At 46.1% G+C, this 14,968-nt stretch overlaps 1 protein-coding gene across 5 annotated transcripts; it reads right to left on the reverse strand.

The window, feature by feature from the left end:
- Window positions 1–247: 247 nt before the first annotated feature.
- Window positions 248–14,959, reverse strand: PSME3IP1 (proteasome activator subunit 3 interacting protein 1). 5 transcript variants are annotated; one of them, XM_061593766.1, is made up of 10 exons: window positions 14,834–14,959; window positions 14,269–14,358; window positions 14,013–14,171; window positions 12,213–12,350; window positions 11,184–11,282; window positions 8,958–9,080; window positions 5,184–5,316; window positions 1,714–1,781; window positions 903–1,049; window positions 248–654 (listed from the first exon to the last, which is right to left on the reverse strand). In XM_061593766.1, the coding sequence occupies exons 4-10, from the start codon at window positions 12,337–12,339 to the stop codon at window positions 563–565; spliced, it is 789 nt and encodes a 262-aa protein (XP_061449750.1). In that variant the 5' UTR covers window positions 12,340–12,350; window positions 14,013–14,171; window positions 14,269–14,358; window positions 14,834–14,959; the 3' UTR covers window positions 248–562. The 5 variants fall into 5 exon arrangements, with proteins under 5 accessions (XP_061449750.1, XP_061449749.1, XP_061449748.1 ...); XM_061593765.1 differs by lacking the exon at window positions 14,013–14,171; XM_061593764.1 differs by lacking the exons at window positions 14,013–14,171; window positions 14,269–14,358 and having other exon boundaries at window positions 14,834–14,957.
- Between the last annotated feature and the right edge of the window lie 9 nt (window positions 14,960–14,968).

Below are 14,968 nucleotides of genomic sequence, written 5' to 3' on the forward strand. Positions count from 1 at the left end.
TTTTTAGGAAGCTAAAAATGAAGCAGTAACTAAGGGCTATTACTGATTTTACTGAGATCCCTCCCCCCGCTAGCTTTTGAAGGGAGGCCTGGGTTCTTCAGACCCCCCCCCCCCAATTGACAAACACTGTATGAGGAACTGGGCCACCTGAGACACATCTGGCCAAGAACTTCAGTCAAAGAGAAAAACAGCTAAATAAGCCATAAGGAATGACTGAATAAATAAATATCAATGGCAAGATCCAAGATAAAAAAATGCATTCAGGATTTCTTTATTCAGATGCAACACTAAAACTTTGTTACAGTGTCATGGCAATCCATATCTTACCATCTGCTCGATTTTGCTCTCTCCCTGTTTCTCAGTTATTACAATAAAAACAAGATTTAAAAACTTAAAAACAGAGAGCCAACCCACATGCCGATGCCTGCCAGACATCTATGCCCCAAGAATGTGTCTTTATAAAACCAACTTGCAACATCCCAGCATAATCTTTCCATTCATGAAATCTTTTTTTTTTTTAACAGCAGGGTCTTCTGTCCTTGTAACTTGAACCTCAGAATCCTCAAGTCTTTTTTGTTCCAATCGATGCGTTTCTGGATGGAAGCTTATTGGAGACGTTCCCCCATCTGAATTCCCTCCCAAACTGAACACAGTCTTAGAGGGGAGGGGAGGGGAAGAGAGACACCCACAAAGACAGATTCAGTACATTATTTTGGTATTATCTGAAAAACAGAGACAGGAGCAAAAGTTGCAAGCTTAGAGGGTGGCTGGGATGAAAAGAAAAGCACAGCCCCTCCCCCAAAGCTTCAAGGGGGGCTGGGAAGAATCCTACAGCGGGGCATCAAAGAAGTTGCTTCCCCGAAACACAGAGGAGACAATCTTGCCGGTGGAGTTGATGGTACCTTCACTATCTGAGCTGGACTCAGAGTCGCTGCTTCCAGAGTAGGCCCCAAGGCCAGGCAGGATCCCAATGCACACGGCAGCCGAAGGACAGTGGAGGGCAGAGCCGCTCAGGGAGCTGCTGCTCAGAGGAACGCAAGAGGGCTTTTCTAGAAGAGGAAAAAAGGGCAGGCGCTTAGCAGGAAAGGGCAAGAAGAAGCCACAGGCCTGGTTTCTGCTGATGGTCACCAATGGGACAGGGAGGAGATGCGGCACTCAAACCCAAAGCTCATGGAGTCATGACCTCTTGGCCATTTGTTGCCCCACGTGTACAATTTTAAGAAATGCCACTAAGGGGGAGGGGGGCAGGAGACCATAGTTCAGTGGTAGAACACAGATGAATGCAGAAGGTCCCAGGTTCAGTCCCTGGCATCTCCAGGTAGGACTAGGAATGTCCTCTGCCTGGAACCCCGTAGATCTGCTGCCAGTCAGTGTAGACAAGACTGAGCTAGATGGGCCAACTTCCTGCGTCCCCATGATCAGAAGCGGCAGAAAGCCCCACTTGGCTAACGACTTCAGCCTGGCAATGCTTTCCGCATTCTCCTGCCTTGACATTAGTGCCACAGACAGGCTAAGACAGACAAGTCAAATGATATGGTCCTCATCAAGCAAACACACATTTAGAAAAACATTTTGCCCAATATTCTGCAACAGTAAACAGCGCCCCCTCCTGCACCCCCTCCTGATCGACTGATGGGATGTTCGGAAAGGTAACCCGGCCAAAGCGCAGCAAACTAGAAGGCCCACACCACACACACACACACACACGTGTACCTGGAGCCTTGTCATGGTCGGGATCCAGATCAAGCTTCAATCTTTTCACACTGTTGGCACCTTCTGAACTGAAAGGAATTGCAAACGGGAGTGGAGTTGGTCAACTGACTGCCTCTCCTTCCCCAGCACCACTGCCATGGGGCTGCTGGACAGGACAAGACAACTTCCATCATCCCCAGTTCTCCTCAGGATGCCCCGACGGCTGTCGTGAGCTCCTGCTGGGGCTCAGCTGCCTTCCTGGGCGTGACTGACCAAACAGGGAAGTCACCTAATTTGAGTCCCCAATTACTGTCCAGAAAAAGCCAGAGAGGATACAGTATGTGGGCTTAGTCGAGGCCCGCTGCATCCCACTAAGGCTGCCACGGAGGTGCAGGCGAGATCTCTAGTTCGCCTTTCCCAAGCCTTGCATGGTTTATTTATTTATTTGTTTTATTTAATTTATATACCGCCCTAAGCCAAAAAGGCTCTCTGGGCGGTGTACATAAGAGATAAAACAAGCACAATATATAAATACAATAAGTATAACAAAATCAAAGATCAAAACAAACAATAACAAAGAACCAACAACGTCAAAATACAACAATAATGAAAATACTGATAAAATACACTATAAAATACAATTTAAAATACACTTTAAAATGCCTGGGAGTATAAAAAGGTTTTCACCTGGCGCCGAAAGGATAGCAGCGTTGGCGCCAGGCGTACCTCATCAGGGAGACTATTCCACAGTTCGGGGGCCACTACCGAAAAGGCCCTAGTTCTAGTCACAACCCTCCGGGCTTCTCGATGGGATGGCACCCGGAGGAGGGCCTTAGATGTTGAGCGCAGTGTACGGGTAGGTTCATATTGGGAGAGGCGTTCCACCAGGTATTGTGGTCCCATGCCGTGTAGGGCTTTATAGGTCAAAACCAGCACTTTGAACCAGGGGTGAGGAACACCCTTTTCAGCAAGAGGGCCACGTGCCCTTCTGGGGGATCCATGCCAGTGGGGGGGGGGGGCATAGAAGCAAAAGTGGGCAGAGCAACCGGTATCAATTTTACCTTTGTGTTCTGGGCCAGTTTCTACAGGCACACATGGACACCCCTCTCTAGCCTCCATCTAGGCAAGCACGAAGCATTATCTCAGTTCAAGGACACATTTCAGGCAGGCAAAACACCCAAAAGGGCAAGGCCAGTACGGTGGCCTGAGGAAAAGTGTCAGGGGCCAGGTGGAGGGAGCTGAAGGGCCACATTTGGCGCTGAGATTCGCTATCTCTGGTCTAAGCTGTAGGAATTGGTGTGCTGTGGGGAACAAAGATTTGATGATCATGTTCAACACTGACTCAGCACTTTAGAGAAGTGGTTCTCAGAGACCACCAGTGGTCTCTGAGCTTCATTCAGATAGTCTGCAGCATGTCCGCATTAAATATATTGATTTTTCAAACTGTATTTTATTGCTTCTTTTATTTCTTATATTGTATTTTATTGTATTGCAGTTTGAATTCCACAGAATATTAATCCCAGCACTGAAAGAAGGAGTACTAGATTTCAGATTGCCATACATCACAAGCCAACCAATCTCAGCTGACTTGGTAGCATTCAGAAAGCAACGGGCCTTTGGCACATGCAGACCACACACCCCTTGCTACAAAAATGTAGATGCCTTCAGGTATCTCCCTTTGCACGAATTGGGGGGGAAGAAGGACTTGGAAGGTCAAGGAAGGGAGAAAGAAAGATGAGGAACTGTGCTGGGCACTGGAGGTCCACCTCCTGGCCAGTGCTGGTCTTCCACTGAGCCATTCACTCAGTGCGTTTGATGCAAAGGCAAACACAAAATCAGGATTCTTATGGCGGGAGAAATCTCATACATACATGGACATTGCACCAGGAAGGGCTATAGCTCAGGTGTCGAGCACATGCTCTCTATAGAAGGTCCCAGGTCCAATTCCTGCCCCCCCAGTTTAAAAAAAGAGCAGGAAGCAAGCTCAGCCGAGGTCACTCCCCTGGGAAGCTGCTGCAAGAGTGGAGGATATGGGACTTGATGGATAGTCTGACCTGGTATAAAGTAGTTTCCTAAAAAAAACGACACACCCAGCAACTCAGGAGTGAATGGCTCAGTGGAAGACCAGCACTGGCCAGGAGGTGGACCTCCAATTCCCAGCACAGTTCCTCATCTTTCTCCCTTCCTTGACCCTCCAAGTCCCTCTTCCCCCCAGTTTATGCAAAAGGAGATATCTGAAGACGTCTACATCTTTGTAGCAAGGGGTGTGTGGGCAACTATTTCAATAAAATGTGTATCTGCCCAATGAATGCAGTCATACTGATTGTAAAATGTGATTGTTTTAAAAGAAAAAACAGTAAACAAATGGATTACAGAATCAAGATATTAAGGAATGGTTCACATAGGGAGGAGCCTCCATTCACCTGCAGCAGATCTGACAGCTGCTACAGGTACCTGCCAACAGCTCCCTTCCTAAGGCTGTGTTGAGAGTTTGCTTGTTTTAATTTGGAGGGTACAAGTTAATTGTAGAATTTCCTGACTCCTCCCAAATCACCTTTTTCAGCTGCTCTTCCCCTCTCTTGGGATTTTTTCCCTTCATCCTAGAAGGATCTGAGGCAACCATGTGTTGCTTTATTGTTCTGTTTCTATTGCATGATATATTTGTTTTTAACATTGTTTTAAGTCGCTTGGAGACCTTTCTGTAACAAGCGACTAATACATCTAATAAATAATAGTAACAACCAAGGATCATATGTTGAATATGCAGATATTATGGCACTACTTAGCCAAATCATGTGCATGGCTATGTGAAGATGTCACTGAGGGCAAACCAAGCCAATTCAAGGAGGGCAATGCCTGCTGAACTTGTCACGCTGGAGATCAGAATGAGGACAGTCAGTGATCCAGCAGACTGAATAGGCAAACACTTTCAGAGAGTGGTATTCAATGCTAGCAGGCCCATTTAAGTTAATGGACACGACCAAGTAAGATTCATTCATTTCAGCGGGTCTAACTCTGAATAGGACTTAGTTGAACACAACCCAGAATGGGCACCCCACTTGTTGCTCCCCCTGCAATTTTGGCATCCCTATCCCCTTTTGCAACCCTCAGCGCACCTGTCTTCTTTATCTTTGAGTGGCAGAGAGGAACAAGGACTCACGACTTATATGGCACCTTCAAAAGGGTTTGGGAAGGGAGTTTTCTGCTGATGGCCATAACAGGCATCAGTACCACTAACTGCTGCAGTCACTCAGATGCTTCTGACTATGAGGAGCTTCATTCCTGGACTTGTGTACAAACCATGGCCTTTTTGCCACCTTCAAGATGGAATCGCTGAAAATGCCTGGCATTTTCCTCCTGACAAGCATTCAGACCCCCACCTCCGCCACCATTGTTATGCCTCACTTTTGAGCCTCCAGAGGTAGCTTTTTGTCTTTCTACGGCCAAGGGCACGCCTTTCCTCTGGAAAGGTACAGAGGCATGAAACTTACCTTCTGTGTTTCACAGCTCCTGCCAACAGCTTGGCCTGAGAGAACTTGCTCTTGTTTTCTGCCGATTTCAATGACAGTTTCTTCTCCGCCTCCTTCTTTGGGTCAGCACTGACCCCTACCTTTGACAAAGTGCTGTGAACTCAAGGGTTAAGGATCAAATGAAGTTCGAGAAGGACTGACTGGAGTGCAAGAAAATGAGGGTGGTGCCTGCGTACGCACACTAAAGCCTGCACAGAAGGAGATAGGAACCAATCTTCCTGGATGTATTTTCCATTAGGCTCCAAGTTTTTACATCAGGCACACCAGTAAGATCAATCCACTTATGATTCACTCAAACCTTTAATCTAACACCAATGGATTTTATATTCCTTGGCAATGTTCAGTTGCCTAGCTACATACCCACCCTGTCACATTTCTGATGTTCATCACACCAGCCACTTTCCTGCAGCTACTTGGGGCATACTAAATGTGACATTAAACATATTGCATATTTTCTATTTTTTAAAGAAAAAATGGAGATGTTTACTGCCTGCCCTCCTAGCAAGCTGATGCTCCCTGCATTTTTAAAACTTGCACATTAATGGATCTTATTATGCTTGACACTACTGCTAAAGGTAGCTCTCTGGTGCTATCTCGTGGAGAGTCTCACAAACAGTATCAGAAGTGCCAGTTGGAAACTTTTGGGTTTTTTTCCAAACACACACAGTTCCACTCTATTCCAACATTATTTGGTGAAATTCGTAACATTCCAGGGCAGAATGGGTGACTCTGGTAGCTAACCATCAGAGTGATCAACACAAGTTTATACCCTTCATGGACGAGGAGGAAAACACACTTGGATATAGGAAGCTACCTTATACTGAGTCAGACCATTGGTCCACCTAGTTCAGTCTCGTCTACACTGACTGGCAGCAGCTCTCCAGGATTTCAAGCGGAAGTATCTCCCAAGCCTATCTTGAGATGCCAGGGATTGAACCTGGGATTTTCTGTATACAAAACATGTTTGCAGCTTCTGCCAAACGCCAAGGGAAGTCGAGAATGAAAGGGCATACAGCCATGTTTCCCTATAGCTATAACCAAGAAAGTTTCAAGGGCGAGAGGCACCTGCCATTCCAAGAACAGTGAAACTGGGCATGCATAAACCCAGCAGGGAAGGGCCATCAGCAAAGTGGGAGTTCAGTGCTTAGCATGGAAAAGGCCACCGGTTCAATCCACAGCATCTCCAGGAAGGGCCGGGAAGGACTTTTGTAGAGCCACCACCTGTCAGCGTGGAGAATGCTGAGCTAGATGTACCAGTGGCCTGACGCAGTCTAAGCGACAGGGTGATCAACATTTGATTTTCAGATCTGGAGAAGGCCAGAGAAGCAATTCAGGACAGAAATTAGGAAAAACATCTGGAAGAAAGGAGTGGAGTGAGGGTAGAGTCTGAAGCAGAGCCAGGGCAAAATGGAGCTGATGGGAGAAGGCAGGATCTACTGTCACAGTGGCAACCAGGATGCCCTCCAGATGTTTTAGACTCTCAACTCCCATCAGCCCAATCCAGCATTGCCAATGGCCAGGGACGATAGGATCCTGGCAGTTCACAACATCTGGAGGGCAACACGTTGGCTACCCATGATCCAGTGGAACTAAGCTTTTCAGACCCCCAGCACTAGTCACCTCACCAAACACAGCTTTACTGGCCAACCCAATAATTGCTGGTCCAATGGCTGCCCTTGGCTGTGGCACACCAAAGTAATGAAAACTTGTACATTTTGGTTCAGTGTGCTTGACCCTTGGCTTTAATATTTAGAATAATTTATGCAAAAACAAATTGAAAAACAGCTTATTATAGAGTTAATGCAGCATGTTCACCTGCTATAGTTTGGGGCCGAAAAGCAATGTCTGATCATCTAGAGGCAACACACCATTATATTCATGTACCAAAAATATGCAAGTCTGCCCTGCCCTACCATTGCAGCCATCTCTTCTATGCTGAAAAACTGTACATGCATTTAATGAAGCCCACAAAAATAACCTGGAATCTGTCCTGTGCAGGTGCCAGGATGTGTGCATTCCTGAGCCAGCCTACTAAGCCATCAAGCTCGCCCCCTTGTGGCCGACTGCAACTTCCTGCTGGACTTGGATAACCCAGAGCACAGTAGCTGCTTTGCCCTCAGACTCCACATTAGTATCTGGCACACCCTGAAGCAGCAACTATAGATAACCCCCCACAAACACTCAGTTGTTGCCCTTGATTGATCTAGCGAAACCAATGTTGGCGTGCAAATCTGTTGAACATATATAGTTGCACCTGTGATGCACCCTGCATTTAAGAGGACCTACTGGACAAAGGTATTGGTTAATATAAGATCCCTATGACATTGCCGATAGCTACTATACATTTCCATCTGGGACAATGTTTCACCTTGGTCTCTTGCCCTCTTGATTTTTTTTTTTTTTAAAAATGCTTATCTGCAATGTGGCTGAGAGAGAGAAAGAGAATGTGTGTGTGGGTGGACAGGGTCTCCCTTCCTGCACTTAACTCCATTTCTAATTTGGCGCTTGAGAGTACAGTCTGAAGCCTGTGGAAGGTAGACAATCAGTAGAGGAACAAGGGGGCAAAAGTAACTGCCTTGGAGACCAATTGGCTCAAATTTTTGGAGGGGGGGAGAGATCAGCTGTGCCATTCTAGAGCTTCCAAACCTGGCATTTAAGATGTGCAGAATGATTCAGCTCACACTTGTGCTCAACTGGAGAACCACCTCCTGAAAGTTAAGTGCAGAGACCTCCAAAGAAGGCAAGCCACCTTTGTCTACCAGGCTTCTGGTTGCCTGCTATAATGCCCAACAAGAAGCCCTGTGGATCCACCTCAAGGGGGAACGTTTGGCAGGGGATGGCTCACGGAAGGTAGAGTTGAGTTTGTTGCTTCAAGGATAACACAGCAAAAGGGGAACAAGGACAAGCAAAGGTTGTGATCAGAACACAAGAGGTAGTAGGGAACAGAAGATGATGAGACCCCTGCACTGAAACATACGAGGCGGCAACCTGTAGATGTTGGGGATAGGCCATAGCTCAGTGGTAGAACACATGCTTTGCATGCAGAAGGTCTCAGCTTCAATCCTGGCAGCAAGAGATGAAGCTGAGAACACCTTCCTGAAGCCAATCAAACATCGATGATACTAAGCTGGACGGGCCAACAGTCCAACTGCATGCAAGGCTCCCTCCTATATTGCTGGACTCCCAACTTCCATCAGCCTCAATCAACATGGCCAATGGTTCTAGGGATTATGGGCGCTATAGTCCAACAGCCAGAGGTTGCCCATCCCTGACAGACACATGTGTTGGAAGGAGGTGCCCAGCTACCAGGGCCACTAGATTGGGCTTCTAAGTGCCTGCCCACATCCCGGACACCAAGTAGGAAAGTGTTCCTTCCTGAAGTTACCTATGAACAGCAACGAGCTCACCAAAGCTATGTGGAGGGATCAGATGACCACAAACAACGGCAGACTACCAAACTAAACATTGTGGGGGGCCCTGTACTAGCCGCCCAACTGTCGCCACTTCTCCAAAAACTCTTCTCTTGCTTCTACCCGCGCTAGGATAACATTATAAAAGAATAAGCACGTGCACTACCTTTTAATGCAACTGGTTATGTCAGATCACAAGGACAACCTAAAGTGGGCTCCTGCTGGGAGGAAGGGTGGGATATAAATTAAATAATAAATAAGTAAGTGCCGCCTGTCCTTTTATTTACAAGTCAGAACAAGAGAAAGCGCTTCAGTGCAAAGGATATTCTGTACTCATTCAGCTCTTTTAGATCTTCTTCTCTACGCTGCTTTTCTATCAGTGCTTGCTGCTGAGAGACCTCGTCAAGGAACTTGGTCTCATCTTCATCCAGGCCTCTGACCATATTTTCTGAAAGAGAAGGAAACAGACTCTGATCAGCCATTTGGCTACCAGCCCACTGCTGCCTCGCACTCCAGCACAGTCTCATTCTGATCAGCATGATGTTACAGTGCTTAAGAGGCAGACAATATCATTTGTTCGATTTCTTACTGGCCCTTCAGCATGAGGTCCCAGGACGGGTTTTCATTTTAAAACAGCCAAAATAGATTACATAAGCATGGCTGTAACTCAAAGGCGTGCACACAAACTTAATTGTGTGTAATTTTATTTGAGACTCTGAATGTGTGCTTCAAGGCCTGAAGTCACGTAACACAAGTCTACTGATGAAGCTAAGCTGCTTTGACCTTACGTGGAGGCTGGGAAGAGGCCCAATTACCAATGAAAGAGTGAGCCTGGGTTTGGACTGTACCATTCACATTATTAGTATCCTGCTCCACACAAACCATTCCCTCCACATAGAAAACTAAAAGTCAAGGTCAAGGCTTCGAAGCCCAACCTTTCTTCCACAACACGCTAGCTTTCTACAGGGAATTTTCACAGGAGCATATGAGCCTTCACCTCCAATCTGAAGCAGTGCTCTTCAGACAGAAGTTCACTCTCTCAGTAAGAACTAAGCCATAGTAAATAGTAGCAAGGACCAGAGCCCAAAATGCTACACCTTGAAGTGCAGAGGTTCTCCCCACGCCTCAGTTTTCTGACTTTAAAGGGACAGTGCACAGAGTAAAGTTTGTCTTCACCACCTTAATTTCCACGATGCCAAATTCTGTGCTTGCACAGCAAGCCAATGGAGGCATATCCTTCATTTTCAAGCGAAGGGAAGCTATCATCCCACTTTAGTTTGCACTGGTCACGTTTCCATCGGAAGCACTGGGACCAGTCACAGGTGCTGTACTTTTAAGGGTGTAGACAATTTGGAATTGGTTCAGGAGCACAACAAAGACGGTCAGGTGTGTGTGTGGGGAGGAGGAGAGAGGGTGTGTGTGCACGTAATATGATAGCTTCCTTCCAAGACCTGTAGGCCTATCACACAGAAAAACTGGGCTCCGCTTTCCAGCAGAGTAGGTTTCAGTGGATCCTAAGGACAAACAACTTGATGGCACGGGCAGTTCTGACAAGCACTTCGAGGGGCAATGGGCTTCCCCTCATGGGAGGTCCTCGGGCAGAACCTGGAGAGCCATCTGTTGGGAATGCTCTAGCTTTCTGCCCTCAAGCAGGGGGTTGAACCAGATGGGCTTACAAGGTCCCCTCCAACTTTAGGATTCCATGCAGCATCTCACAGTGATGCACCGGAACCCTGCACAACCACCACCACCAGGAAAGCCACACTTCATTTCTAACAAACATGAACATAATCATTGCGTTGACTGGCCAATCACTGCCCTAGCCAGAGGTGGAAAGGAAAACAGGGCCTGGAAGGTTCCAAGACAGATTGTCACAAAGCATCACAGAAAAGCTGCAATAGCCCAGTGCTGAAACAGGATATGGGCTTGACCTGATCACTGCAGATTCACTGACCCTGTTGCTATCTTTTCAGAGGCTAGGAATGCCAATAGCACCTCTCGGAGGCAGGTGGAGTGGGGGCTGCCATAGCTCGGGGTGCAGCACATGCTTGGCATGCAAGATGTTCAGTCCCAAGCACCTCCAGTTCAAAGGCCTCTCTGCCCCCAAATCTGGAGACAAGAAAAGCTTCCAGTGCTCAAGGAGGAGGAATACCAGCAGATGCAGAACAGGAGCCGCCACCTGCCTGTCCCACCAGAACCCACTCCCCCAACTGCAACTATCCACACAGTCAGGAAGAGCCCCCCTAGCGCCCCTGAGCACACTGTGCTTCCTCCCCTTGCAGAACTGGGAAAATGTGACCTCTCATAGAGCCAACTGGACAGGTAGGCAGCTGTGCTAACTATGTGACAGGACTCTGGGCACACCCCATTAAGCCAGTGCTTTGGTAGACAGGCCCATTCTCACCAGAAGTGGTCTTGTTCCTATTTTTGAACAAAATTCTACAGGAAGCTCAGGGATATAAAGGTATGCTTGCTCAGGACAAGATTTTCACAAAGCCATTTGCCGCACCTCCCCCTGGCAGGATCTACAGAGATGCTTACTGGAACTTACTGAACTTGAACTGCTCCTCAAATTCTTGCTGCTTCTTGTCTTTCTGTTCCTGGAGTCTTTCGTAGAGCGACCGGGGGTCGTACACCTCCTCGGGACATTCTGGAAGATGCAGAATAAACAGACTTTATAGGAGACCGCTTGGAAAGGTATTTGAGAAAAATGTTCCTCCTGAAGTACCCTCTGGAAGCAGGGCTGATAAAAATCAATTATTTTTAAAAAATAAAATCAGATTTTTAAAATTTAAATCAGGTTTCAAAATTTTATTAAAAAAATTAGTAAAAAAAAGAGCCTAAGTCAAAGATATCATCATGAATACTAATTAGACAACTTCTAATAAACTACGAATATGTTAACAGCAGTTTATGGAGATGGAAGATAACCTGATCAGTCATAATCTGCAGGTGGTGTACATGAAGTGTGCTCTCTCTCTCAAGTGCAAAGATAGAGAACATCAATGAATACAGAATTTGGGGAAATGGAGTAGATCTAAACAAGGAGACCACTGAAGTGGTAATCCAGCTCTCAACAGCAGTAGCCTCGTCTCCAGGTATAGAGTGATTTTTTTCTTCCTTTGAACTAATTCGTTCTAAATTGAGAAATAAGTTGGGAACTGAAAAAGCAGGGAGGCTTGCATTTCTTTTCCAGATAATGAACAAGGAAGACAAAGGTGAAGAAGACTGTGTTAACGGTGCCACCCAATATTTTAAGTTTCTCATGCTGACTTGGTTGAAATTGCCTAAACTGGATCTGCCCTATGAATCCCTCTCCCTGGAGTTTTTCTTATTGGGTTCATTTAAGAGCTGGACAAGTAGGTTTTGGAGATTTAAGCAGGGTGGGAGGTCTTTAAGCTTTAGGTGGGCTTATTAGCCAAAGACTACTTCTGGTTGACAGTGCCCTACCCGCTTTCCTACCACTTGTGTGGATGTGCTTCAGGTAGAGTAGGCATTGAAGGCTTGACTGGTATTGTAACCATACCCAAAGCTTTCCTACTGCCTCTTTCCTGCAATTCTGCAAGTGAGAGTCAAATACCTTCGGGGTCTTCGGGTTTCCGAACCTTCTCCCATTCTTCCTGTCGTTGCTTGCGCCGCTCTTCTATCTCCGCTTCAGAGACAAACCTTTTGTTAATCACAAGGTCTGCACTACCTTCTCCATCCATTGTGGAGCAGCCTGTGCAGGGAAGATTCAGGGTCAGGGCCTTTTCTAGCCCCTAAAAACACACATACACAACAAGCATACACTGAACTCCCTAGAACAGAACTAGCCAAAAGGTGTACCTCCATGAAAACCTTTCATGCACATAGAAGACTAGTTTTCAGGGGGAAGATTAAGCTAAAACCTTCCCACCCACCCCACCCCGCCAGTTTTCTATGGGGCGTGTGTGTGCATGTGTGATGTTGTATGGAGGAACATTCAGTAAAGTAAGCTCCCATTCTGCAATCTGAAGTGATATAATCCAGATACAGGCAGACCACCGCAGTGAGAAGCAAGCTAGAGAGCCAGAGGCAGCCCTGATCTCCTGCCTACAGCTTCCATGTTGTGCCACTGCTGATTTCCCCTGCCTCACTAGACCAGAGGCAAATACAATCAAGTACTGGAAGGAGGTCTGTTTATGTACTGTAGCAAGCACTCAAGTGGCACTTTATCCTGCTTGGACTTGACTTGTGCAACATTTGCCACAAATGAATTATGCAAACAGTAAGTGACCTCACAGTGCTGCTAAGTTTCCAGGCATCTGCTGCCTTCAATAGATGTGGAGAGGGAACATGTTTTGGGGACAGTTTAGTGGAGGATCCGATGCACGCTCTCTCTCTCTCGTTCTGTTCTGAAGTGCTAAACTCACTCTCCCACTTATTCCGTTAAACAGCAGTTTCTTCTTAACAGAAAGGCCAGTGCTATCACCTACAAGTTTCACCATCTGCAAAGCAGAGGGATAAGTCTGCCATAACAAAAGTCATATAATTTCTAACTGGGTCTTCATAGAGTCAAATTCGTGCCACGTTTCTTGATGTATATGTACCGCATAAGTAGAGCCCTGCTGGATAACACTGCTAGATAATACTTACTCCAGTATCCTGTTTCCCTCAGTTGCCCACTAGATGCCTATTGGAAGTCAACTAGCAGGGTATTAGGACAGAAGCCCTATCATTCCCCAGTAACTGATATTAAGAGGCACATCAGCTCTGAGCTTTGATAGACTTCTCATCTGCCAATAAAATGGTCTAATCCTCTTTAAAAGCCATCTTAACATGGTAGCCATTACCACATCTCACCTCCATAAATGGCAATATAATTTTACTCTGCATTATGCCAAAATGGAAGCTGGGCTAAATTATATATATTTTGAACAAAACAGCACAGCTTACATCACTGATTTTTAGCCACACATCTGCTGGTGATAAACACAGGGCAGGATATATTTGTAGTGAAAAGCAAGAGCTGAGCCAACAAGCAATTTTAAATTCAAGGTCATTACTGTCCTGCGCATGTAGGTGGCTCAAGTCATGAATAAAGACATCTAGAGCTTGCACAGGAGAAGGTAACCTCCTGGCTCCTTATGGATCTCTTCAGCTAGCAAGTCTCTCAAAGTTGTGAATTATTTCACTCAGAAATCCCTATGAGCTCAACATGATGAGGTCAATAACTTGCCATCTTACTATTCATACCCCTGGAACAGTAGTAGTGATTCACTTCTAGACTCAATGTAAAGTGCTGGTATAGATTATTAAAGCCCTAAACAGCTTGGGACCAGGCTACTTGAAGGGTTGCCTACACCCGTATGACCCTGCCCTGGTCAAGATTAACAACACTAACCTTTATATACAGACTTACCAGTAAAGTCAATTAGGTGGAGGTCACAACAGACAGGACCTTTTTATGATGGCCTCCTATGAGGAACTCCCTGCCAAGGGAAGTGTGCTTGGCCCCCTTCTTGCTCGGTTGCAAGTGAGCTTTACAGACTCCCTGTCCGGTATGCTTTACATTGGTACTCTGCATTAAACAAGGGGTTGGATTTGATGACTCTATAGGCCCCTTCCAACTATGACCTTTTTATTTCAATCTTTTTGCTTTTTACTGAAATTAGTACCTGGATCTCAAATGGTCTTTCCTCTCCACTTCAAACTGTAACATGACTTCTTAACTGGCTTGAGTGCAAACTGTCACAAGTTCCTGTTTTCTAAAGTTAAAAATAAATGTAGCTGTTTCTTTTGAATACCTTTATAATATTTAACTGTAAGCCACCTTAAGAAAACTCTGTTTTGAAAGGCAACATATAAGTTCATAATTATTTGTTTGTAAAGTTGCATTAGTATTACGAACAACAATGTTATTTTATTTTATTAATTTTCTCTTTCCCCTCATTGCGTGGAATCAAGTGCATATAGAATCAGTTTTTTTAAAAAAAAACCTGGAAGGACCATGGCCCATTAATTAGGCCAATATAATCGAATATGCTATTAAGAAACTATTGTTTATTAATAATATTATAAAACAATAATATTCTGATTATGACCCTCATGCCTCCCCAACCCCCTCCTATTTCAACAGCCCCCCGCCCATTTCAACAGCCCCGCTCAGCTCGGGGATGCGCTCCCCACGGGCCGGTCCCACACGACGGCCTCCTGACCGGGAGGACGGACCGTAATACCCACCTCTCCGCCATGGACCACCTCAGCAGAGCCTCCTCTTCCTTCTAAGCCCACCTTTGTAACCAGAACCCGGGACCTCACCAATGACACGCCTCCTTACCCCCACCTCCCCGCCTCTTCCGCCGCCAAGCCACCCAA

This window comes from Rhineura floridana, chromosome 13 (genome assembly GCF_030035675.1).
Source record: "Rhineura floridana isolate rRhiFlo1 chromosome 13, rRhiFlo1.hap2, whole genome shotgun sequence".
In the NCBI taxonomy this organism is placed as follows: Eukaryota; Metazoa; Chordata; class Lepidosauria; order Squamata; family Rhineuridae; genus Rhineura; species Rhineura floridana.

Excerpts from the sequence above, each read along its gene's own strand:
- PSME3IP1 (XM_061593765.1), bottom strand. The coding sequence starts at position 12,339 with ATGGATGGAGAAGGTAGTGCAGACCTTGTGATTAACAAAAGGTTTGTC. Across the intron at positions 1,782-5,183 it reads GGAGCTGTGAAACACAGAAG|TTCAGAAGGTGCCAACAGTG; the intron begins GTAAGTTTCATG and ends AATTCCTTTCAG. Across the intron at positions 655-902 it reads GTCCAGCTCAGATAGTGAAG|ACTGTGTTCAGTTTGGGAGG; the intron begins GTACCATCAACT and ends CTCCCCTCTAAG.